Here is a 21,236-nt window from a genome sequence, read left to right as displayed (position 1 = left end):
CTGCGGGCAGCACCAGCACCCTCCAGCCTCACCATGGGATGCCCTAAACAGCGGGTCTGGTACCCACCGTGCCCTGCCTGTACAGCCACCATCCATCCACCCAGCACCACGGTGCGCACAGCGGGGATGTGGGGAGCAGGGGCACCGCGGTGCCCACCCGTGTCACCAACACGTCATTGCGGTCACGCACACCGCCTGCCGCTTCCTTCCGGCCAATGCCATCCTGTGCCATGGGGCTGCATCATGGGCACAGGGCAGGATGCAGCGGCTGTGGATGGGGGGAGCAGGGATCCCCCTGGCAGCCCCAGCTCTGCCCATGGGGGTGCTGGTACCAGCTCAGCCCCGTGGATGGGTGGCAGGGCTGGGGTCCCTGGTGATGGACCAGGGACACAGCCGGGGCTGAGCCCACGTCCTCCCCCCGTCCTGCCGCCCAGGTCTGACACCAGCAGCTCTGTTATAAATAGCCCCGTGGCAGCAATGGGCTAAGCCGTGCTCAGGGCCTGGCTGGGGCCAGCGGCTGCCCCCAGCACCACCTCTGTTTCCCCAGCGCTCCCCACGCTGCAAGGCCCTGTGCCCGGGGCCTGCCCTAACCCCAGTGTCCCCTGGCACAGCAGAGAGAGGCGGTGCCCAAACAGGGCGGGGGGGGGAAAGGGGGCTGCATGGGGACACCCAGTTCAATATTGGCCTCCAGCACCCTCCCCGGGCTCCACTGCAGCACTGGGACGCAGCTGATGTCCCGCACCCTGCACGCCGTGGGGACAGCATCAGGACAGGCCTGGCACACACCAGGGCCACACCATGGGGACAAAGGAAACTGAGGCACACTGGGGGGGACGCAGGCCCCCGGCAGCATGGGGGCAGCGCGGGGTGCTGGGTGGGACGGGCAGAGGTGGGGTGCGAGGGCTGGATGTGGGACACTGACGCAGCCTCATCCCCTCCCTGCGTGGGGCCCCCCCAGCCCAGGGAGCTGCAAAATTAGGTCAAGGCGTCTATTATTTAACCCAAGCAAAGGAGCCGGGGCAGGGAGCTGGGGGGGGGCTGCAGCTCAGGAGGGAAGGGGCTGGGGGAGGACAGGCCTGGGCCCCACAGCCATAGGGGCAGGAGGGGAGTGGGGGGTGCAGAGGCAGGAGCCAGTGCTGAATCAGAACATGGCTTTATTAACAGCAGGAGATAGAGGGGGTCCCACTGTCGTCCCCCCCCCTCCATCCCTGCACCCCGCTCTGCTCTAAGCTCCCATAGCCAGAAGCCCCAGAAGGCTCTGAATGAGCCAGGAGCAACCATGGCCATAGCTCAGGGCAGGGAGCGGCACCGGGATCCCTCGAGCCCCGCAAATAACGGTGATAAGAACATTAATAATATTAATAAAATCACCCCAGACCGAGGGCAGGGCTGCGCACACGAGGACTGAGGCCTCCAGGAGCCATTTCCCTGCTCCTGCCATGACCCAGCCAAACCCCACCGGCACCAGAATCCCACCCGCGGCCATGCGGAGGCTACTGCAGGCCCTGGGCCAGGATGCTGCCCACCAGCACCGCGTCCTGCAGCGCGTGTTCCACTGCCGCTTGATCCAGCTTCAGGGAGACCTGGGCGAGAGATGAGAGCTGGTCAGTGCCCCGCTGCGCTGCTACTGGACCCATGGCCCAGTGCCCTGCTACCGGACCCCTGCCCCACTGCTGGAACCCCGGTACCTTGGCCAGCCGAGCCTCTTTGGCCTTCTTCATCTCAAGGATGCCGCGGGACTCCAGGAGGGTGACAAGGGACAGACACTCAGCCTGATCCACGGCGGGGAGCTGCTGCCGCCGGCAGACCTGGCTGTAGGTGTCATGGAGCTGGAGCAGACAGAGCAGGAGTTACCCATGGGCTGCTGCATCCAACGGGGACCCCAGGGACACCAACCCGCTCCCTGCATCCAGCCCAGGGAGGGTCCCACCTCCGCTCACCTTCCCCAGCGTCACCTCCTGCACGCGCAGGTGCCGGTTGAGCAGCAGCAGGGAGCAGAGCAGCACCTTCTGCTGCAGGGGGAAGGAGTCCGGGATGCCCCGGCCCCCCGGTGCCAGCCGGTCCCCAAACACCTCCGAGATCACACGGGAGACGTGCAGGAGCCCCACGCGCTTGGGGACGGGGGGTGCTGGGGAGTCTCCTGTGGGACAGAGAAGGGACCTCAGGGGGAGGCGAGCGGCAGCCCCAAAAGAGACCCCAGACCCCCATTGAGGTGCCCCCCCCCCCCCCAGGGTTTTGGCTCCCTCGCTGTGTCCAGCAGCAGCCACTCACCACCAGGCAGCGGCTTGAGCAGCGTCTGGCTCCGCACCTCCAGCTCCACCATCTCCACAGCGCGCCTGGGGAGAGACAGCCCTGAGCACCCAGCACCAGCACCCCCAGTGCGGGGCTCACTGGGGCCACCCCAGCTCTGGCACCGCTGGGTTTTGGGTCCAGCACTGACCTGCAGACATCCAGGGCCTTGCGAGCATCACCGGAGACCGCAGAGACCTTTCGGGCGCAGAACTGGAGCGCGGCAGCATCCAGCACGGGGTCACCAGCCACCTACCAGAGCACCAGGTACCATCAGCGCTGCTGCCTGCATGGGTGAGCCCCCCCACACTGTGTCCAGCCCCACGTCCCCACCTGCCCCAGCCGCTCCTGCAGGATGCTGGTGAGCTGCTCCCTGGTGTAGGGTGGGAAGTGCAGCAGCCGGGGGCTGCCGTGGGCACCGAGCCTGGCCAGGCTGCAATCCGTCAGGTCCAGCGCATTGGCCATCCCTGTGGGCACAGCGCAGGGAGGTGAGGAGGGTGCGGGTGGCACAGGCAAACCCGCTTCAGCCACCCCAAACCAGGGCAGGTGGTCCCCAGGGTGGGCAGCATCACGGTGCTGTGCACTCACCAACAAGCACAAGCCTGGAGTTGGGCAGCCGGGGCCACTCGAAGAGGGTGTAGAGCACATCCTGCCCCTTGCTCTCCAGCTGGTCCAGCTCATCCAGCACCAGCAAACTGCGATGGAGGAACCCACGTGAGCCCCAGCTCTGCCCCGGTCACGGCTCCCTGAGCAGGGAAAGCTGCCCCTGGGGTCCCCCCCCTTGGGGTGTCCCAATGCCACCCCCATGCAGGGAACTCACACCATGGGCCCTGGGGCCGTCAGGCGCTTCTCCAGGCTCCGCAGACCCTCCCGGCCGGTGGCCCCGGGCAGCCCCAGGGGCTGCGCCAGGGAGGGGAAGACGCAGGAGGGGCTGCGCAGGGCCATGCAGTTCAGGACGATGGTTTTGCTGCCAGCGAGCTCTTCCTGCCGGGAATGGGAGCGTTAACAGCAGGCACAACCCGCTGCCCCCTCCCCTCACCCATAGCGGTCCTTCCCTGCCAACCTGCTCCACCCGCACCCCTCATCAGCCGCCGGACCCCCCGCACCTTGCAGTCGAGCAGGACACGGCTCAGACAGGCCGTTTTCCCTGTGCCGGGGGCTCCGGAGATGTAGAGGCTGCCGGGCCGGCGCCCGCAGATGTGATCCCGCAGGAATTGCCGGATGACGCCCATCTCCATCTCCCTGGCTTGGAGGCGGTCAGGCACAGCCGAATGCAGCACCCGCTTTGCCTGCTGGTAACTGGTGCCTGTGCCAGCAAGAGGGAGAATTCAGGGCGGGGGGGAACGTGGTGCTTCCGGGACCCTGACCCCATCCCGCTCCCTGATCCCGCTCACCTTCCTGCCGGAAGAGCTGGGCGCGAGCTGGCCCCGAGCTCCGGGGGGTCTCCTGCCCCCCGCGCCATGGGGACGGTCCTGGGCTGTTGGGCTTCTCGGGGGAGGCCGGGGGGTCCCCGAAGAGCAGGCGGCGGCCCTGGTTCTCCTTGCTGCGCTTGGCTGGGGAGCAGGGCAGCGCACGGGGCACGTTGCAGAGGTTGTCATCACCTGCGATGGGTCAACAGAGGGGGTGAGCGCATGGGCCTGAGCGAGAGGCCACTGGGGACACGGGGCCGCCCCCCATGGTTGGAGGGGGGAGGCTTCGTGCTTCAGCCCTTCCCAGCCTCCCGGAAGCAGCTTTTCCTCCTGAAACCAGGGGAGGCCACAACCGCGGCTGCACAAGGGACAGGGCAGAGCCGGGGCCGCCCGCCTGCCCCATGGCCCGGCCCCACAGCAGCTCAGGAAGGGGATGAGCCCCCCCCCCCCCAAACCGCTCACCCAGGCGCTTGCGGGGGCTCAGAGGCAGCGCTTCTGTGCGGGCCGAGCGCGTGTCCGGGCCGGGATCCGCGGCCCCGGGGGAGAGCCTGAGGACGGGGGAAGCGGAGCCGCTCTTGGCCGGGGCGGGGGCGGTGCTGCGGGCGCTCCTCCTGCGGGGGAAGCCGATGGTGCCCCGGGGCTGCGCGCTGCGGGTGCTCGCCATGGCGCGGCCTGCGGGCGGAGCGGGGACACCGGTGGCACGGGGGGACAGCGGGGGGAGGGAGAACGGCACCGGGGCGGTGGGGAGCCCCGCAGCGCCCCCCGGATCGCCCCACGGCTCCGGACCCTGACGCCGTCCCGATCCCGACCCCGTTCCCGGTCCCGATCCCGTTCCCGGTCCCGTTCCCGTTCCCGATCCCGGTCCCGTTCCCGTTCCCGGTCCCGTTCCCGATCCCGTTCCCGTTCCCGATCCCGTTCCCGTTCCCGTTCCCGTTCCCGATCCCGTTCCCGATCCCGTTCCCGATCCCGTTCTCCGGCTCCCAACCTTCTGGCGCCAACTCAGCCCCAGCTCCACGCTTCCCGCCACCAGGCCTACCTGGCCCCGCCCCCCCTCTCCATTGGTTGCGGCGCCTGCCGCCGAGGCCAATCGCAAAACTCAGCGTGCCCTTCGCCACGCCCAGAACGGGGTGTGGCCGCCGAGCAGCCAATGGGAGGGGGAGCCTGAGGCCTGGCGGGCGGGGTAGTGCGCAGCCTGCGGAGCATGATGGGAGCTGTAGGCTGGTCAGGCTGGGTCCTAGTGCCCGCCGAACCGACCGCCCGTGCCCCCAGCCCTACTTCCCAGTGGTCCCAGTGTCCCCAGCCCTACTTCCCAGTAGCCCCAGTGTCCCCAGCCCTACTTCCCAGTGGTCCCAGTGTCCCCAGCCCTACTTCCCAGTGGTCCCAGTGTCCCCAGCCCTACTTCCCAGTGGTCCCAGTGTCTCCAGCCCTACTTCCCAGTGGTCCCAGTGTCTCCAGCCCTACTTCCCAGTGGTCCCAGTGTCCCCAGCCCTACTTCCCAGTAGCCCCAGTGTCTCCAGCCCTACTTCCCAGTGGTCCCAGTGTCTCCAGCCCTACTTCCCAGTGGTCCCAGTGTCCCCAGCCCTACTTCCCAGTGGTCCCAGTGTCCCCAGCCCTACTTCCCAGTAGCCCCAGTGCCCCCAGCCCTACTTCCCAGTAGCCCCAGTGTCCCCAGCCCTACTTCCCAGTGGTTCCAGTGTCCCCAACCCTACTTCCCAGTGGTTCCAGTGCCCCCAACCCTACTTCCCAGTAGCCCCAGTGTCCCCAGCCCTACTTCCCAGTGGTTCCAGTGTCCCCAACCCTACTTCCCAGTGGTTCCAGTGCCCCCAACCCTACTTCCCAGTAGCCCCAGTGTCCCCAGCCCTACTTCCCAGTGGTTCCAGTGTCCCCAACCCTACTTCCCAGTGGTTCCAGTGTCCCCAGCTCTACTTCCCAGTGGTTCCAGCATCCCCAGCCCTACTTCCCAGTGGTCCCAGTGCCCCCAGTCCTGTTTCCCTCTGCTCTCACTGACCCAGTCCTGCCTTCCCGATACACCCAGTGGTTCCACCATTCCCAGCACCATCTCCCTGCCCCCCAACCCCAAAGAGTGGAGGGGGCCTTGAGGACACCCCCCTCCCCACCACCCCCACCCCCCCCCAGTGCTCCCAAGCAGTCACATTTCTTTATTACGTTTATTTAAATGCCATTTCCAGCTCCTCGGGGTTAATTCTGTCCCCTCTTAACCCAGCCCCCGCTGGGGGAGAACCTTTGTATTGAACCCTTATTTACAGAGGGAGGGAGGGGGGGCTCGTCCTCCAGCGCAGCCCCTCACCCCGCCTCGCTCCACCTCCATAGAAACCCCAAAGGAAGCGCAGGACAGTTAGACGGGAGGGGTTAGTACACCCGCAACGACACCCCCCCCCCCCCCCGCCTCTGGTAGTACAAAAGAGATCAGTAACTACAGTTAATATCCAACACCCCCCCCCCCCCCCCCAACACAGTGAGGAATGCCAGAGAAACCAGCCCGGTACCAACAGCGGGGACAGGGGTAAGGCAAAACGTCAGCCGGAGCCACCCCCCGGCACGGGTCCCCCTGCCACCTAAGAGAACAAATACCCCCCCCCCCCAGTAACAGCAGCCCCAGTTTGCTCCATGGATAAGTAAGTGTTTTCCCGTTAAAATGCTCCAGTTCGGGAATTCAGCGTTAAAAGCCAGGCACCTCCTCATGAGCCCCATCTAACCCCAGTGCTGGGGAAGGGGTTCTGCTGGGGGGGGGGGGCGGAGCAGGAAAGGGGGGTTCCCACTCACCCCCTGCTCCTCCGCTGGCTCCTGTGCAAAACAGCAATCGGCTGTGCCGGGATAAGGAAGCTCCATCCCAACATCCCGGCTGCCCCTCGCTCTGCCAGTGATCCTGCAGCACATCCCGCTCCTGCCCTATCCCAGCTCCTGCCCTATCCCAGCTCCTCTCCAAGCCCTTGCTCTGCCCCAGGGAATCGGGCACTGAGAGACCCCTGGTCCCGACAGGCTCTGCCCCAAGTCCTTGTGTTTGGCTCCTGAGCTGCAGCGGGATACCAGGAACCCGGAATCTAGGATGAGGGAGGAGGAAAGGGCCCATGTGTCCCAAGGGAGATGCATAGATGAGGATGGAGGGAGCTGGCCTGGCGGAAGCTGCTCGTCCTGGGAGAACCAAAGATGCTGGGAGTGTCTCATGCAGGGAGGTGGGGAGGGTCCGGCGGAGGAAGGGGAAGGAGGTCTCTGTGTGTCTGCTCAGGATCAATCCGTGTGCGCAGCCTGCTTTCACCTGGGGATGGGGGGCAGAGGGGGGGCCCCACGTGTAGCTGAAGGACAAGAAAAGCTCAATGAAACCAGAGCCTGCACCATGCAATCTGCCATATCCTTGTGTGCCACCTCCCCATGTGCCAACCCTGCGTCAGGGTCTCCACCCCGGTGCTCCCAGAGCAGGATCCAGGCCACCTACGTTCCCTCCTCCACATCCCCACACCAGCTGCCTCCTCCTCCCCTCCCTCCCCAATCCATGCGGAGATCCAGAGGCTGGGATTTGCGCCTGGCACCAGCCGCTGCAGCACGCACGGAGAGCTCCGGGCTCTTCAAATCCACATTAAACATTCATTGCTCTAAAAATAGACGAGCATCCCGTTCTCCCCGGAGTCTCCTGCGGGATCCGCAGGGCTGACGTGCAGCAGAGGCGCACCAAGGGCACTCTGCGCTGTGCTGGCAGCGCTGGGCCCATCCTGGGGTGCAAAACAGGGGGGTTCTTCACCCCCAAATCGGTGCCCAGCACCGGTTTGGCAGCAGGACCAGCTGCTGGGCTCTTCTGGAACCACTCCAGCACCAAAGGTGCTCAGCAAAGGCAGGATTGAGCCCTGCAGCATTTCTCTGTGCAGGCTCAGCAGGCAGAAGGGGGTGCAGGCTGCCTTTGGGGCTCAGGTCCCAAGGCACAGAGGACACGGATCAGGAGCCTGGGGCTCAGGAAGGCTCACACCAGCCCCTGCATGATCCACCCTGAGCAGGGACAAACAGGACAGCGTTGGCCATAGCTGCTCTGCTGTCACCTCCCGCCACCCTGGAGCGTGCAGGAGGGGAGCCAGGGACCGTGGGGCACCTCCTCCTCCTCCTCCCTCACCTCTGTTCGTTTTGCTGGGGTAGATTCTCTGGAAGTATTTATATTCTTCTGGGGCTGGGAAGTCTTCAACGGGATGAAAGGAATATTTGGATTCAAAGTCATCTGCAGAGAAGGGGGAACAAGAAGCAGGTCAGGGTCTGGATGAGGACCAAAGGGTTCCCCCCCCTCCCCAGCTCAGCCCCACGGGGGTCCCACTCACCCAGGAATGCTCTGACGGTGGCGATGGAGTCCCGGTGCCCGTTGCGCACCGGTGGCGGCGGCGGGGGGGGCCCGGCCGGTGTCCTCGTGGGGGGTGGCGGTGGCTTCCCCCGGCTGGGGGGCTCGCTGGAGCCGTGCAGTCTGTAGGGGGGCGGAGGTGGGGGGGCATCACGCCCCCCATTGCGCAGCAGCGGCGGAGGGGGCGGTGGAGCTGCAACGAGAGCTGGGTCAGTGCCAGCGAGGCCACTGCAGCCAGCCAAGGCTCGGCATCCCCAGGGCAAACCCTCCCCTCCGGCAGCAGGGCCAAGGACATCCTCCGAGGAAGCTTTCCAGGCCGGCTGCCGAGCCAGACCACGCCAGCGGCCAGCACGGCCGGCCAGGGATGCTCCCACACGCTCCCAGAGGAGATTTCCTGCTTGCTCACATCTACATTCCTGCACTCAGCCGCAGCGCAGGGGAGGGCCAAGAGCCTGTGCCCCTCGGCTCGGCTGCTCCAGCCCCTGCACGCTCCCAGCCCAGCCTCTGCACAGAGGGGATTCAAGGAGCCCGCACACACAAGGCTTTGAGGGCAACTCCACATGGAGGCAAGATGCTGCCTGCCAGGGCTGGGAAACCACATCCCCACTGCCACCGAGGTGGTGACAGCACCCACAGCCCCTCTGACCCACCTCTTGCTCCTGCCCAGCCTCCCACGGATGCAGTGGCAGCTCATGGCCCTCATTAGGCTAATTACAGCCAGGCTGAGGGAGCGGATCCCCAGCTGTAGCTCAGAGGAGGGATTCTGGCAGGGCCGGAAGGACAGAGCGGCTTTGGCAGGGGACCAGGCGGGAGCTGCGGTCTGGACACGGAGCCCAGGAGCGTACGGGGCGGGGAGGGGGGGCACCGGGATGAAGCCATCGCTGCTCCCAGCCCCGGAGAGCCCAGGACAGTTCGCAAGGGCCATGGGGCAGTGTCCAGCTGCACCACCATGGGAAGAGCTTCTCCCTGCTCTGCCACAGCTTTTTGTCACCACGCCAGTGACATTCAGGAAGCTCAGGGGAGCAGCCACAGCGTACATGGCTCCGGCTCCACCATGTCCTCACCTCCCACCCCAGGAGGATGCAGCAATCTCACAGGCAGGAGCTGCCCAGCCACAACCCACCAGCAGCATCAGGCCTGCAAGGAGCTGGATAAACAACAGGACCAGGGACATGGATTAAACCCGACAGTGAAGCTACTGCCCCTGGCTCAACCCCTACACCGAGGAGAAGCCCCACTGCTCCCTGGAGCTCGCTCTTCCCCCAACATCTCCTACCAGCCACCAAACAGCCCATGGGCAGGACCCACCACGGCTGCTCCCAGACACCAAAGGAGCCTGGTCCAGCAGAGCAAATGGTTCTTACCTGCTCCCCGGCTGGGGGGGTCTCTGGCTGGAGGAGGGGGGCGACTGCTCTGGAGAGATGGGGAGGCTGAAGCGGGTGGCAGCGGTGCCAGACCCCGCAAAGGGCCCGGCGCCTTCCTGTGCAAGGAGTTGTGTCTCTGCGGCAGCTCCGGGGCGGATTCGTTGATGGGGCTGGAGGGGCCATTGGGGACACTGGGAGGCTGTCGATAAGGGGGTGGGGGTGGGGCGAGGGACTGGCCCTGAGGCCCTGCCCCAGTCCGGATGCTGACTGGGGAGGGGGGGGGTTTGATGGGCGGTGGGGCCGGGGGCCCGTCCCTGCTGGCGGGCAGGCGCTGTCCCGGGGTGGGCGGCAGCGGCTTCTCCCGGTTGTAGGGCGAGACCTTGGCGCTGTGTGCTGGGGGGGGCGCCGGAGGGGCAGCAGCACGGCGGCCCGGCGGGGGGGGCGGAGGGGCAGACGAGCTGTGCTTCATGCCGGTGCTGCCGGCAGCGTTGGGCCGGGACAGGTCCGGCAGCGACGGCCTCTGCGTGCGCGGCAGCTCCGGCGGCGAGCCCCGGCTGTTGTCGGCATCATCTTGAGGTCGGCTGTTGCTGGCCGGCACCGGGGGCCTGGGGGCGGCTGCTCTGGAGCCGGGGACTTGCAGGGTTTGCTTACCCGAGCTGTCTGTGGGGAAGGAGAGCAGAGGGAGGGAGTGAGAGGCGACGTGCAGCGCTGCGGGGCAGCGTGCCCGTGCGGAACACTGTCTGGCACAGGCTGGGAGCTGGCACCACGCTCAGCCACACACGGCTCCCCTCTCACCACTGCTATGCGCTCTCTGCCTTGCTGGGAGGCAGGCTGCCACAGAAAATAGCAGAGAGAAAACGCTGCGCAGCACACACAACACCGGGGCCCTCCAAGGAGGTTTGTGCCATGGGTCGCTGTGGCACGGAGCGTGCAGCTTGCCCGCTGCCACTCGTGGGGTGTTGATTTGCCTCTAAACAGCCGAGATCCCCAGGGAAGCACAGCAAAATCCTCAACTCCCTCCTGCTCCGGGACCTCCCCAGGGAACCACACACAAACCACAAGCAGGAGGCCATTACCTGAGCTGTCCTTCGCTCCCACGGGTCTCAGCTTGGGAACACCGCCTTGGAAGAGGCCGCCCTTTGGCTGGATCGCAGCTGAGCTAGAGCTGTAGCTGCAGCCACCACCAGCACTGCCCTTAGGCTCTGAAAGGAGAGAGACAGAGAGGTTAAGCCTGGTATTAGCTCCTCCAGCACTGGAGGAACTGGAAACCAGATGGGTGAGAGCTCAGAAGCGGTCCTGAAGGACACAGCAGCACCCGGCGCAGGGCTGAGAGCCCCCCCGGGACAGGACTCACTCTCTAGGATGGGTGCGCTCCGGTCATTGATTTGTGTCACCTTCTTTAGCTTGGTCCCTTTGCAGATGTCCTGCAGGAGGGCTCCGCGGCCCCGCTGCTCCTCTCGGCTCAGTTTCGGTGGCTCTGTGTTGGCCTGCGGACAAGCAGCAGCTCAGCAGCTCGCCCGTGTGCACGGACACCCCGACCCCCAGAGCAGGCCCAGCCCCACTCCACCTCCCCAGCCCCTGCCAGCAAACATCCTTCTCCACATGGAGCAATAGGGCTGCCCCAGGTTATGCTGCTCTTCTATGGGGCAAGGTTGAGGCCCCATCCTACCTAGACCCAAAGCACAGCTCAGCTACAGCCACGTGGAAAACCCCCAGCTCTCCCCTTTGAGCCACCAAGGAGCAGAAGACACTAATGCAAGGAACAGCCACGTGCAGCCCCTTCCACGTACAGACTCTGCTGCAAGGGAAACTGAGGCACAGCCCAGGGACCATCTGAAGCTCTCATAGGCTGGACTTGAGGAGGTCCAGAGGCAACACAAAGGGGCCTGGCAAGCAGCACCATGTGGAGATGAGTGCCCAGGTCAGGGGCAGCAAGAGCAGCTCTTACCTGGCTGAAGGTGGGAGGCGGCGGGGGCCCGGGCGGGGGCGGCGGCGGGATCGGCATCGTGGTCCCGCTCCGGCGGCTCCGGCGGCTCAGAGGTGGGGACAAGCCCGGTCACTCATGCCTGGGGGAAAGGAGGAAGCGGTCAGGGACTGGAAGGGAAAGCCAGAGAGCAGAGAAACACGGCCCCAGGCCAGCCTGCGCCTGCCCTGTGCTGAAGCTCCCGTGGGGCAGAGCCTGGGGCTGCTCTCTCCCAACACCCTGGAGCAGCAGAGGTGGGAGCCAGCATCACCCCCTGCCCCAAATGAGCAGGGCCCCCACCCCAGCACATTTCCCACACGACCGCCTTGCTCAGCACAGAGAAGCCGGCTGAGCCCATCCTGCACCATGAATCCAGCTCCTTTATCTGCAGCCAGAGGTTGCTCACATGGAAGTGTGAGGAGCCCAAAGCCTCTGCTGTCAGCAGGCACCGTGGCCAGCCCTGGCACACATCCCCAGGAGCCACCAAGGCCACTAAACCTGCCACCGGCTCACCCAACACCCCAAAGGCTGCCTGCACCCCACTCCATTTACACAGCTCTGAAGCACCCCTCGAAGCTGCCCGAGCAGGCAATGAAACCACCTTTCCTCACATCAACCTGATCACGTTTCAATCCATCTCATCACGAGGCCAAAACCACCCTGTCCCTCGCCATGGCTCACCCAGGATGGATCCCAGTCCACACAGCGCTTCACCAGTGGGGCTCCACGGAGCCCGGCAGCTCCGGTCAGCACCGGAGACTGAGCACGGAGGAAGCGGGGACAGGAAGAGCCTGAATCACCCGGAGATCACAGGATGGGCCCCTGGCAAGCTCGTGCCTCTGACAGCAGCGCCCAGGTAGGGCTGTCCCAGCAGCACCGGCTCAAGGAATAGGAATGCGGTGACTGGAGGCCTCACACCAGGAGTTCCAGGTGCTCGGGGCAGGCTGAGGCAGGGGATAAATGCCCCTTTCTGCACCAATGATGTCTTTCCCTGCTCCGTAACCACCGAAGTGGACCACAATACCAGCACGAGGTGAGCACCGGGAAGTTTCACACCTGAGGCTTCCAACTTCCAATCCATGACCTCCAGGGCACGCGACAGACACATCCACCATGACAGCGAAAGCTTCTTTAGGAGCCAGGCACCAAAACCAAGGTGCCCACAACCTCTAAATGGTTTCTATGAGGTATTATAAAACCCTTCTGAAGGGTTATATTATAATAATCTATATAAGGGTATATAATATATATATAAAACAAGGGTAATATAATAATATATACATTATTATACTCTCACCTTCTACCAGAGAAACTACAGTTCACTGAGGCCACAGCACATGGAGGCCAGAGGAAGAGCAGGTCCATCCTCACGTGTCAGACATTCCCACTCCCTGGCACGGCAGAGGTGTGAGAACAGGAGAAGGGGAGCAGCAGCATCGCCGCGGTGCCAGCGGCTGCCCTGGAGTGACCCAGCAGCTCTCTGCGGTTCAGGAGGATAAAGAACTCAAGTGCCTTTTAATTAAAAGCAGCTCTTCTTCCAAGTGAGAAGCTCCTCAAGCGCAGACACCTTCGCTGGGAAGACGTTCCTCCCTCTATCTCCCGGCCTTTCCTAAGTCACCTGGGATCTCGTGCTCTCTGATGGCACCAGCCACACCTCTGCAGAGCTGGGAACGAACCTGCCATGACTCAGTAAGTCCTTGTCCACCTCACCAGGGGAGCCAGCTCATCCCTGCCCCTGGGAAACACACCGCTCCCCGACACGTGCGGTGCTACTTTGCTCCAGACCAAGCTTGAAGCCTCGCGCATGTCCATCAACTCCTCCTGCACCCTCACCAAGCCGGGACGCCCCACAGACTGGAACGAAGCCCGGCAAACCCATTCAGCCTGCACCTTTCCCACCAAAGCAAGCTCCGAGACGGCTCACAACGTGCTCGTCTGGCACTGCCGGGACGTGTTGCAACAGGAATGCTTTTCCCCCGTGCTGCTTCCCACCCCGCAGCAGGATGGAAGGGCCGGGACGGCGCAAGCTGCTGCCAGGGCAGAGCACGACGTCGGGGGCACAGGATGGGCAGGAGAGCCCCGGCCTCTTTGGAACACCAGCAGCAGGAGGTCATTATCAGAGACAGAGCCAAGAAATGTGCCAGGTAATGAGACTCCTGCCTGGGTCTCATGTGTCACAGGCCTGAGCCAGCACAGGATTGGTGCCAGCCCTGCCGGTTGTCACCTCTGCGCCCGACCCACAGGAGCACAAACACCTCCTCATCACCACCAACCCGTTACGCTCCTGCTGGTTACTCACAGGGTGACGTTTCCCACCCAGCTCCGCACCTCGATGGCACTTGGGGTCACCGGAGCTCCTTGAAGACTCCCGTGCCAGGGACACAGGCAGACGCACAGCGGGATGTCAGCTGCCAGAACACAAGTCATGGCTGCAAGGGAAGCGCGCTGCTCGGGTCCCCCCACGTAAGCCCTGCGTCAGGGGACAATCCCAACGTGCCATTACTCCTGTAAGCAGAGCCGGGGAGGAGAGGGGTATTTCTGCAAAGAAACCATGAGTCATTACCTCCCCATATCTACCATGCCCTTCAAAACCAGCGCTGCACCGAAACCCACATTCAGATAAAGGCTCTGACCTAGAAGAGCAAGAGGAGGGGAAAGAAGAATCGAAGCTCAAGCAGCTTGAGGAGGCACAGGATTCCTGAGAAAGGGGTCATTTCGTTTCAGCACACGGCCCCGTTCAGGTTGTGGATTAACAGCAAAGGTCACATTGAAAAACCCAACTCAAGAGGCACCGGACGCAGCCCACGGCGGCTGCTGGTTATTTCATTCCATGAGGAACGCCGAGCCCTCTGGGCTGGAGTGCCTTTAAAATACAGCCTAAACCTTCAGTGGCCATGAGGACAGACACAGCTGATAAAGATTAGGGAGACACAGCTAAATCCTCCAGGAACAAAACACCAAGGGGAGCTCTCCCAGCACTGCTCGCCACCCCTTCATGTCTGGCGTATGCCTGACGGAAACCATGCCCTTTGAAACAATGCTGCTCCGAGAGCCGCCTTCTCCGCGTGCCTTCTCCTTTGTTCTTCGTTACCAGGGATCTTTTCACCCAGCCAGAGCTGAGCCGCTGAGAGCTCCCCGTGCTCGCAGGGAAAGTGCTTTGAAAGACCTGAATCGGGGCAGGAAGGACCCCCATGAGATGGGAGCACAGGAGAGCGCAGCCTGGGGTAGGGCAGGAGGGGCAGGTTTGCACCTCGGCTTCCCCTGGAAAATCAAAGCACAAACCCAAGGAAGCTGTGAGGAACCCCGGGGAAGAGAAGGTGTGAACAGCTCTTGCTCTGGGAGGGCAGGGAGCTCACTGAAACAAGGTGACCCTGCAGAGAGCTGCTGCTCGGCAGCCACGCTGGACCCTCACCAGCACCACCGCAGCGTGTGCCCTGACAACCCTGGCTTCCAACCACTGTTAAACCCCAGGAGCGCACCATTCAGCAGGCCCCTCTCCCATAAACCAGCTGAATCAGCCAGAGCTGGCCAGGACAAGACTACAGGCCACGATTTTTACGTCCTCATTTGCTGAAGGGAGATGAAATGTCTCCTCCAGCACAGCAAGCAAAGCAGCCCCGGCTCCTGCTCGCCCCTCAGGGGGCTTTGCTATTGTAGCAGGCCAGGCAGCAGTGACCTTCAGCCGCCGTTTCCTCGCCTTTCAGAGGGATTTGGGTGCTGTGGCACATTTGTATTTCACAGCTACGCCGCAGCGAGCCCGCATTTGCAAACGCGAGATGAAGCTTCATCCTCCGGGAGGCAGCGGCTTTGAACTGCAGATCAAGAGGAATTTCCAGCCCTCTGATGTCGGCTGCAGAATGCAGCTGCACCGGTTTGGGGCTGACTTCCAAGGCTGGACCTCTGAAACACCCTCCCTCCCTCCCGCCTCGCAGGGCGCCTTTATCTTCCACCTCTTCCCATCCCAAGCCTCAGTTACCCTGAGCGCTGCCCTTCCCAACTCGGAGCCTGTCCTCCAAAGGCTGACATTTCTGCCCGTTCCCGAGGAGCGGGGGCTCCGGCAGCACTGAGGATGCGACATAAATAATTTATCCTGAAAGACAGCAGCGCAGGATTTGAGGTCATTCAGGCTTTTAAAATCGTATCAGCGTGCGCCGAGAGCGCGAGCTGCCATCTCCATTTGGAGCGCCTCAAAGAGCTGGTGCATCTCTGCGTGCAGACACACAGACACCCGGCAGCCCCGCGGGACTCAGATGTTCGCTCTCAATTATTCACAAGCCACGGGCCCTGACAACGCGTTTTTAACAAACCCCCTCAACACAACAGTTCCGGATGCCCCCAGGCTCAATTCCACAGCCACGGCTTCCCCAGCCCAGCCACGGGACCCCGGGGTCGGGCTGGCCTTTAGCAGCTTTCCACCCAGCTCGGCTCGCTTGGCAGAGGAAACCTTTAATCAGGAGCAAGGAATTGCGGCCTGACATTAGGCTGCAGCAAAGAGCAGGAAAAGCCCATCCCAGGAGAGCCCAGAGATTTCCCTGCCTCTCCCCATCCCATGTGCCAGGCAAGAAGGGAAAGGAAACTGGGAAGGGAGAGGGTGGCACCCGAAGGGAGCGGGCAGGAACCGCTCGGAACCGCTGCTCTCCGACGGACACCTCCGATTGTTCCAGTGGGAGGAAGCAGCAGGAGACGCGAGGACTTCCCGACGGCTGCGCCGTGACCCACGGCTGGGAATAACGCGCTGCAGGGCCCACGCCTCGCAGAGAACAATGCACTGAATGGAAAGCAGCTCCCGAGCCTGGTGCTGTTAGTGGAGAGCTCAGATGAAAATGACTTCTTATCAACTGCCAGCAACTGCCCCGCACCGCAGGTTCCAGCATCCTCTGTGCATTTAGAGGGAACGGAGCTGGATGGAGCCAATGGAGCTGGGAGCTCCTTGAGGAGCAAGAAAAACCTTGGTGGCTTCAGGCTGCTCCAAGCAGGATGGGAAGCAAAGAAAAGCTCCAGCCGCCTCCAAGAGCCTCTGAAAGTGGCTGACACGCTACCAGCGAAGAGCAAGGGCACCGAGCAAACCCGCAGCTCTGGAAGCTGCCAGTGCACAAAGTTATCTGGGAAGCAGCACCAGATGCTCCGTGGCAGCAGCAGCCTCACAGGGGAGCAGCCGGCAGGCTCCAGCTCCAGCCTGCCACCCCGAGTTGATGCTGTCACTACTGCAGCAGGGCTGAGCCAGGGACAGCACAAAGCCAAATAAAGCACATGAAGTGGACGGCACGGCGCTGAAGGCTGCGCTACCAAACCAACCCCATGGTCTGCCCCCATACAGGGAGCATGGTTAAAACCATGAACAAACCGGTTGAAAAGCCACTACCACACGCCTGGAGGTTGCTGTCCCCAGCAGAAAAGCTGTGCCTTTCAGGTACCGCAGGCCTGGCTCCAGCTTAAACCCCTGTACCAGCCTCTGCCTGGGTATGAACACTCGGCTTAAACACCCCTGAGGCCTCGCTGTGCCCCGGCACCCTTCGCTCTGCAGGGCAGTGCCCAGGGCTGAGTTTGTCCCCCCTGCCCCAGCCAGGAGCCTGCAGGACCCTCATTGAGGTCTCTCCCACCCCCTACAAGGCATCTGTGATGCTCCCTCCCTCTTCCTCTGCTTGAGGGGTCCCTGGGGGAGGCTGAGGACAGAGACCTCCAGCTCTGGTCCCCTTTGCCAGGCTCTGCCTCCTCACCGCCCTCCTGTGCCGACTCTTTTGCAAGACCTGCTCCATGCCTGGCTGCGGGAAGCAGCCCTGAAGGAGACGAGCAGAGCCAGGCGTGAGGTCTCCTGCTGTTCCACAGCACCCGGCCAAGTGTTCCCAGGGTTTTCCTAGGCAAAGGCCAAGCAGGGATGCACCAGTTCCTGATCCAGAATACACAAGGCAAGGAACCGAGGCAGAGTGCAAGTCACTGGGAGGTGCCTGCTGGAAGGGCGCAGTCCCCACCGCAGGATAAAGTCACCCCAAAGCCACAAAGGCCTGGCAGAAAGGAAGCAGCCACTCAGAAACCCATCACTGACTGCTTCTAAACCACTTAACTGGCTAAAGAAACACATCTTTCCTCTAAGCAGGTCTGTACCTGGAGTCATAAAGAGAACATTTACAAACTGCCATCGAATCCCCAGCACTTAAGTGTTATTTTGGGGCAGATGGATACGCTTGGTGTTTGTGCAAGAGCCTAAAGCTGCAGAAGCCTCACAAATGGGGCTCAGAGCAAGCAGAGCCTTGCTGAAGGTGCCGAGGGTCTGGCCCCACTGCCCCTCACTGCAGCAGCAGGAGGTGGGAGGCACAAAGGAAGCGCCTGTGTCCGTGCCAAGGGGACCCCGAGCTCTGGGAGCCTCTCTCAGCTGCTCCTCAGGGCAGTGGGTGCCAAGAACACGCTGAGGATTTACAGAGAGCAGGGATTGCTCCGAGATGCGACCCAGGAACGGGGTGTGACGGACACGGCCGCAGCAACAAGGTGCTTGCGGATGCAACCGTGTCCCTCCCAACTCCAAGCACCGGCACCCCCGGGGCTCTGAACCAGGCTCCAGCCCAGGTTTAAGGGAGGGAACACCACCGGCCCCGCAGGAAGGTGCCCATCACCTTGTCCTGACAAGGGCACTGGAGTGCAGCAGCAGCTGAATCCCAGCACAATGCTCACGGCACCCCCATGGTCCAGACTACCCGGAACCACGCTGTGAGCTGCATCCACAACTGCCCAACCTGCTCCCGTTGGGAAAGGGGAAAGGGAAGCTCCCTGCAAGCTTCCACACCTGCCTGCAGCGTCTCCCCTTTCCCTTCGAGAGCCCCTCCGGAGCTGCCCCTGCCGGTGCAGCCGGTCCTGCCGAGCAGCACGGATCCCTACGGTTATGGTACCGCATGCGAGAGACACCAGAGGAAGGAAAGGGAGCGGGGATGAGCCAAAGGAAGCAGAGAAGCACCCGAGCCCCAGCACCACGGCCTCTGTGCTGCAGGAGACCCCAGAGCACGTCTGGGTTCCCAGGGCTGGTGATGAAGGAGCCGGTTCAGCTCTGCAGAGACACTTTAATTCTTCACTCAAGCTCATAACATCAGAGCGAGGAGCAGGCCCCGGAGCTGTGCTCGTGCCAGAGCTGCCCTGGCAAAGGCAGCAGGAGAAACCCAACACGCTCAGCCCCTCGCTAGGAGGGCACTTCCCCCCCCCCCCCCCCCCCCCCGGCTCCCTCCTCCCACCTTTGCTTCCCAACACAAAGCTACTTCTTTGGCAGAGCAAATCTGCCTCCCTTCCAAGCAGCCAGATGTAAGTAAGTAGGTCAGACAAGGACCAGGGCGCCTCGACAACATCACTTTAAAGGGAAGCAAAGTGGGAAGCGAGCCCTGACCTGGAACGTGCCCCCATCACATCGGTGCTGGGGCGGGGGGGGGGGCCGGCAATGCCTCACCTCGCTCAGCAAGAGCAGAGGATGCCGGAGCAGCAGCGCGGCACCGTGCACAGAGACACTGGGGACAGGGTCTAGCACCTTGCAGCCACACCAGCCAAAAGCTCTGCAGCCTCACACGGCGAGGACCTACTTTTAGTGGCAGAAGCTCTCCCAAACAGACCCAATCCCCTGGTAAAGGTGGCACCGGTCGCCTGTGTCCGGGCACTCCGCACGCTCGGGATGGCATTGGCTCCTGTTTGTTTGCAGCAGGATGAAGCCAAAGCCCTCCCTCACGGCACAAAGAGGGGTCTGTGCTCCCGGCCCCGGAGCAGAAAACAGGCTCTGCCTTTGCATCCCAGCAGCAAAGCGTGGCTGCGAGCGGGAGAGCCAGGAGCACGGTGTGGGATGGGACGGCTGCAGGGGGGCTCAGCGGCGCCGAAACACCTCAGGGACAGGATGAGCTCGATACGCTGAGACAGGCCGGAGCGAAGCCAGGCTCTGAGAAGCAGAGGATGCGCTCGCCAGGCAGCTTTGCCCTGCAGAGCACGGCGGAGCTGGGGCCGGGTGGATTCACACCTCATGGGCGCCCCGAGCCCAGCTCAGATCCCCTCTGGCAGCCGCTGCACAGCAGGGATCAGGCCAGGCCGGAGCAAGCCGGGCGGATGCTGCCCGCAGCCAAGTCTGCCAAAGGTAAAGCGAGGCCGATGTGGGATGGCGGCAGCGCTCCAGGGCTCAGCGCAGCACACGCAGGCTGCGGTTCGCTGCAATGACTTCCATGCAAAACCTCTGCCTCCACCTGGCCCGGGGACGCCGCTGCACCGGCTCCTCACTGCCTTCCCAACCACCACTTTCCGCCTGGATGGTGGGGACGGGATAACCCGGAGCAGGGCAGTCATGAGGCCTTCAGAGCCGCACATCCATCAGCGGAGGGTCAGGAGGCAGCCGGCGTCTCCTCCCTCTGCATCCCACCCCCAAATGCTGCCCAAGTGCAAGCAGGTCAGAGGGGGGACCAAGCGAGGGGGTAGATGGAGCAGAGCCATGGTTAAGAGCCATGGGGATTCGAGGTGAACCCCCCAAAAAAAATCAATCTCTGAGCAGTGCTTGTTGAATAAGTGGGTTGAGAGTGCCCCCAACCAACCCTGGTCTGCCCCGGGTCTGGGCTCGCTGCGATGGGACAAACCCCAAAACCAGCATCACCCCAAGAGGAGCAGACCCCAAGGAGGGACCACGGACCCAGGCACTGAATACAACCCCTCCGCTGGGCTCATCCCTGTGCGGCACATGTCCCCCACAGCCGGAACCCATCCACAGCCCGACCGAGTGCATCGCTGCACACAGGGAACCCCACAGACAGGGAGCTGGGGTGGGCAGGAGCCAGCTCTGCAAGTGTGCACTCAGGGCTGAGCAGCACCAATTCTGCCGGGTCTCTGCAGGGGGAAAGGGGGCAAACCACAGCTCTGCCCCCTTCCCGAAGGCCGCCCGGCTCACGCTCAGCTCCTCACTTGCTCCGCTTACACCCAGCGCTCCGCAGGGCTCCGAAGCGACCCCGCAGCACGAACGCGGTCCCCAGGGCCGTGGCGCTGCGCCTGGCTCGGCTGCGGCGCCGGTTCCGCGGCCGGGCAGCGCCGGGAGGTCGCGGCCGGGTTCACCCGCAGCAGCGCCCTGCGCCGGCCTCCCCCGTGGCTGCCGCTGCCCGGCCACGGCTTGGCTCAGGACGCACAACCGGACACCCGGAGGAGCGCGGAGCCGGAGCCCTGCTGGTGCGGAGAGCAGGGGGGAACCGGGAGCACCGGGACCGGGGGGGGGGGAGATCCCCTCAGAGCCCCCCCCCCCCGGCCGCCAGCACCGCTCCAGCGCAGCCGCTCCCACCGGCGGCCCCCCCCCCGCCTCGGGCCCCGGTGCGATCGCGTCTGCGGCCCCAGCCCCCCCCTCACGGCCGCCCCCGAGGCCCCGGCCCCCTCCCCGCTCTCACCGGCCGCCCGCGGCCTCCTCCCGCCGCACCCGGAAACGCGGCCCCGCGGCGCCGTCCGGCCTCCAGCCGCCGACGGACAAAATGGCGGCCCCCGCCGCTCCTGCGCCGCCCGGGCCGGATGTGGGCGGGGAGCAGCGGGGCGGCAGGGCCGCGCCGCCATGATGGGGAGGTCAACGGCGGGGAGGGTGCGCGGCATGGCCGCCATATTGGGAAGGTCAAGATGCGGCGGGACGGCCTGGGGCCGCGGACGGACAGCGGCGGCACCGGGGGTGCTCCGCGCTCCGGGCCGAGCCGCCGCGGACCGGAGGTGGTGCCGCCGCGGACCGGAGCCGCCGCGGCGAAGCGGGGTTACCGCAGCCGGCTCCTCCCCCCCGCCATAGTGAGGCGGCCGCACGGGCCCGGCCTGGCGGCCATCTTGAGAAGGTCCTTCCGCCTCGCCGCCATCTTGGGAAGGTCAAACCCGCCTCGGTCGCTCCCGGCATGACGTCACCGGGCAGA

General features: G+C 63.9%; 2 protein-coding genes across 3 annotated transcripts; both read right to left on the bottom strand.

Annotated features, from left to right (window-relative positions):
• Window positions 1–1,137: 1,137 nt before the first annotated feature.
• On the bottom strand, window positions 1,138–4,792 carry CDC6 (cell division cycle 6). 2 transcript variants are annotated; one of them, XM_065699006.1, is made up of 12 exons: window positions 4,735–4,792; window positions 4,161–4,370; window positions 3,684–3,890; window positions 3,396–3,595; window positions 3,110–3,273; window positions 2,878–2,984; window positions 2,623–2,756; window positions 2,441–2,541; window positions 2,272–2,336; window positions 1,941–2,140; window positions 1,689–1,829; window positions 1,138–1,583 (listed from the first exon to the last, which is right to left on the bottom strand). In XM_065699006.1, exons 2-12 carry the CDS (start codon window positions 4,360–4,362, stop codon window positions 1,494–1,496), a joined length of 1,611 nt encoding a protein of 536 aa, XP_065555078.1. In that variant the 5' UTR covers window positions 4,363–4,370; window positions 4,735–4,792; the 3' UTR covers window positions 1,138–1,493. The 2 variants fall into 2 exon arrangements, with proteins under 2 accessions (XP_065555078.1, XP_065555077.1); XM_065699005.1 differs by having other exon boundaries at window positions 4,684–4,746.
• A 1,375-nt stretch (window positions 4,793–6,167) lies between these two features.
• On the bottom strand, window positions 6,168–20,839 carry WIPF2 (WAS/WASL interacting protein family member 2). Its single transcript, XM_065699192.1, has 8 exons — window positions 20,739–20,839; window positions 11,347–11,464; window positions 10,753–10,885; window positions 10,475–10,600; window positions 9,399–10,058; window positions 8,018–8,227; window positions 7,819–7,920; window positions 6,168–7,012 (listed from the first exon to the last, which is right to left on the bottom strand). Exons 2-8 carry the CDS (start codon window positions 11,401–11,403, stop codon window positions 6,972–6,974), a joined length of 1,329 nt encoding a protein of 442 aa, XP_065555264.1. The 5' UTR covers window positions 11,404–11,464; window positions 20,739–20,839; the 3' UTR covers window positions 6,168–6,971.
• Window positions 20,840–21,236: the final 397 nt, after the last annotated feature.

This window comes from Lathamus discolor, chromosome 20 (genome assembly GCF_037157495.1).
Source record: "Lathamus discolor isolate bLatDis1 chromosome 20, bLatDis1.hap1, whole genome shotgun sequence".
NCBI lineage: Eukaryota > Metazoa > Chordata > Aves > Psittaciformes > Psittacidae > Lathamus > Lathamus discolor.
Note: the sequence above shows the minus strand (reverse complement) of the source record. Positions and strands in the feature narration are given on the sequence as shown.

Bases quoted from the DNA above. Each gene is read 5' to 3' on its own strand.
- CDC6 (XM_065699006.1), bottom strand. From the start codon at position 4,362: ATGGCGAGCACCCGCAGCGCGCAGCCCCGGGGCACCATCGGCTTCCCC. The intron at 2,542-2,622 runs GTGGGGACGTGG...GTGCTCTGGTAG, and splicing joins TGCAGGAGCGGCTGGGGCAG to GTGGCTGGTGACCCCGTGCT. The intron at 2,141-2,271 runs GTGAGTGGCTGC...TCTGTCCCACAG, and splicing joins GCTCAAGCCGCTGCCTGGTG to GAGACTCCCCAGCACCCCCC.
- WIPF2 (XM_065699192.1), bottom strand. From the start codon at position 11,403: ATGCCGATCCCGCCGCCGCCCCCGCCCGGGCCCCCGCCGCCTCCCACC. The intron at 10,886-11,346 runs GTAAGAGCTGCT...GCTTGTCCGCAG, and splicing joins CGCCTCCCACCTTCAGCCAG to GCCAACACAGAGCCACCGAA. The intron at 8,228-9,398 runs GTAAGAACCATT...CTCTCGTTGCAG, and splicing joins CCCCCCCAGCCGGGGAGCAG to CTCCACCGCCCCCTCCGCCG.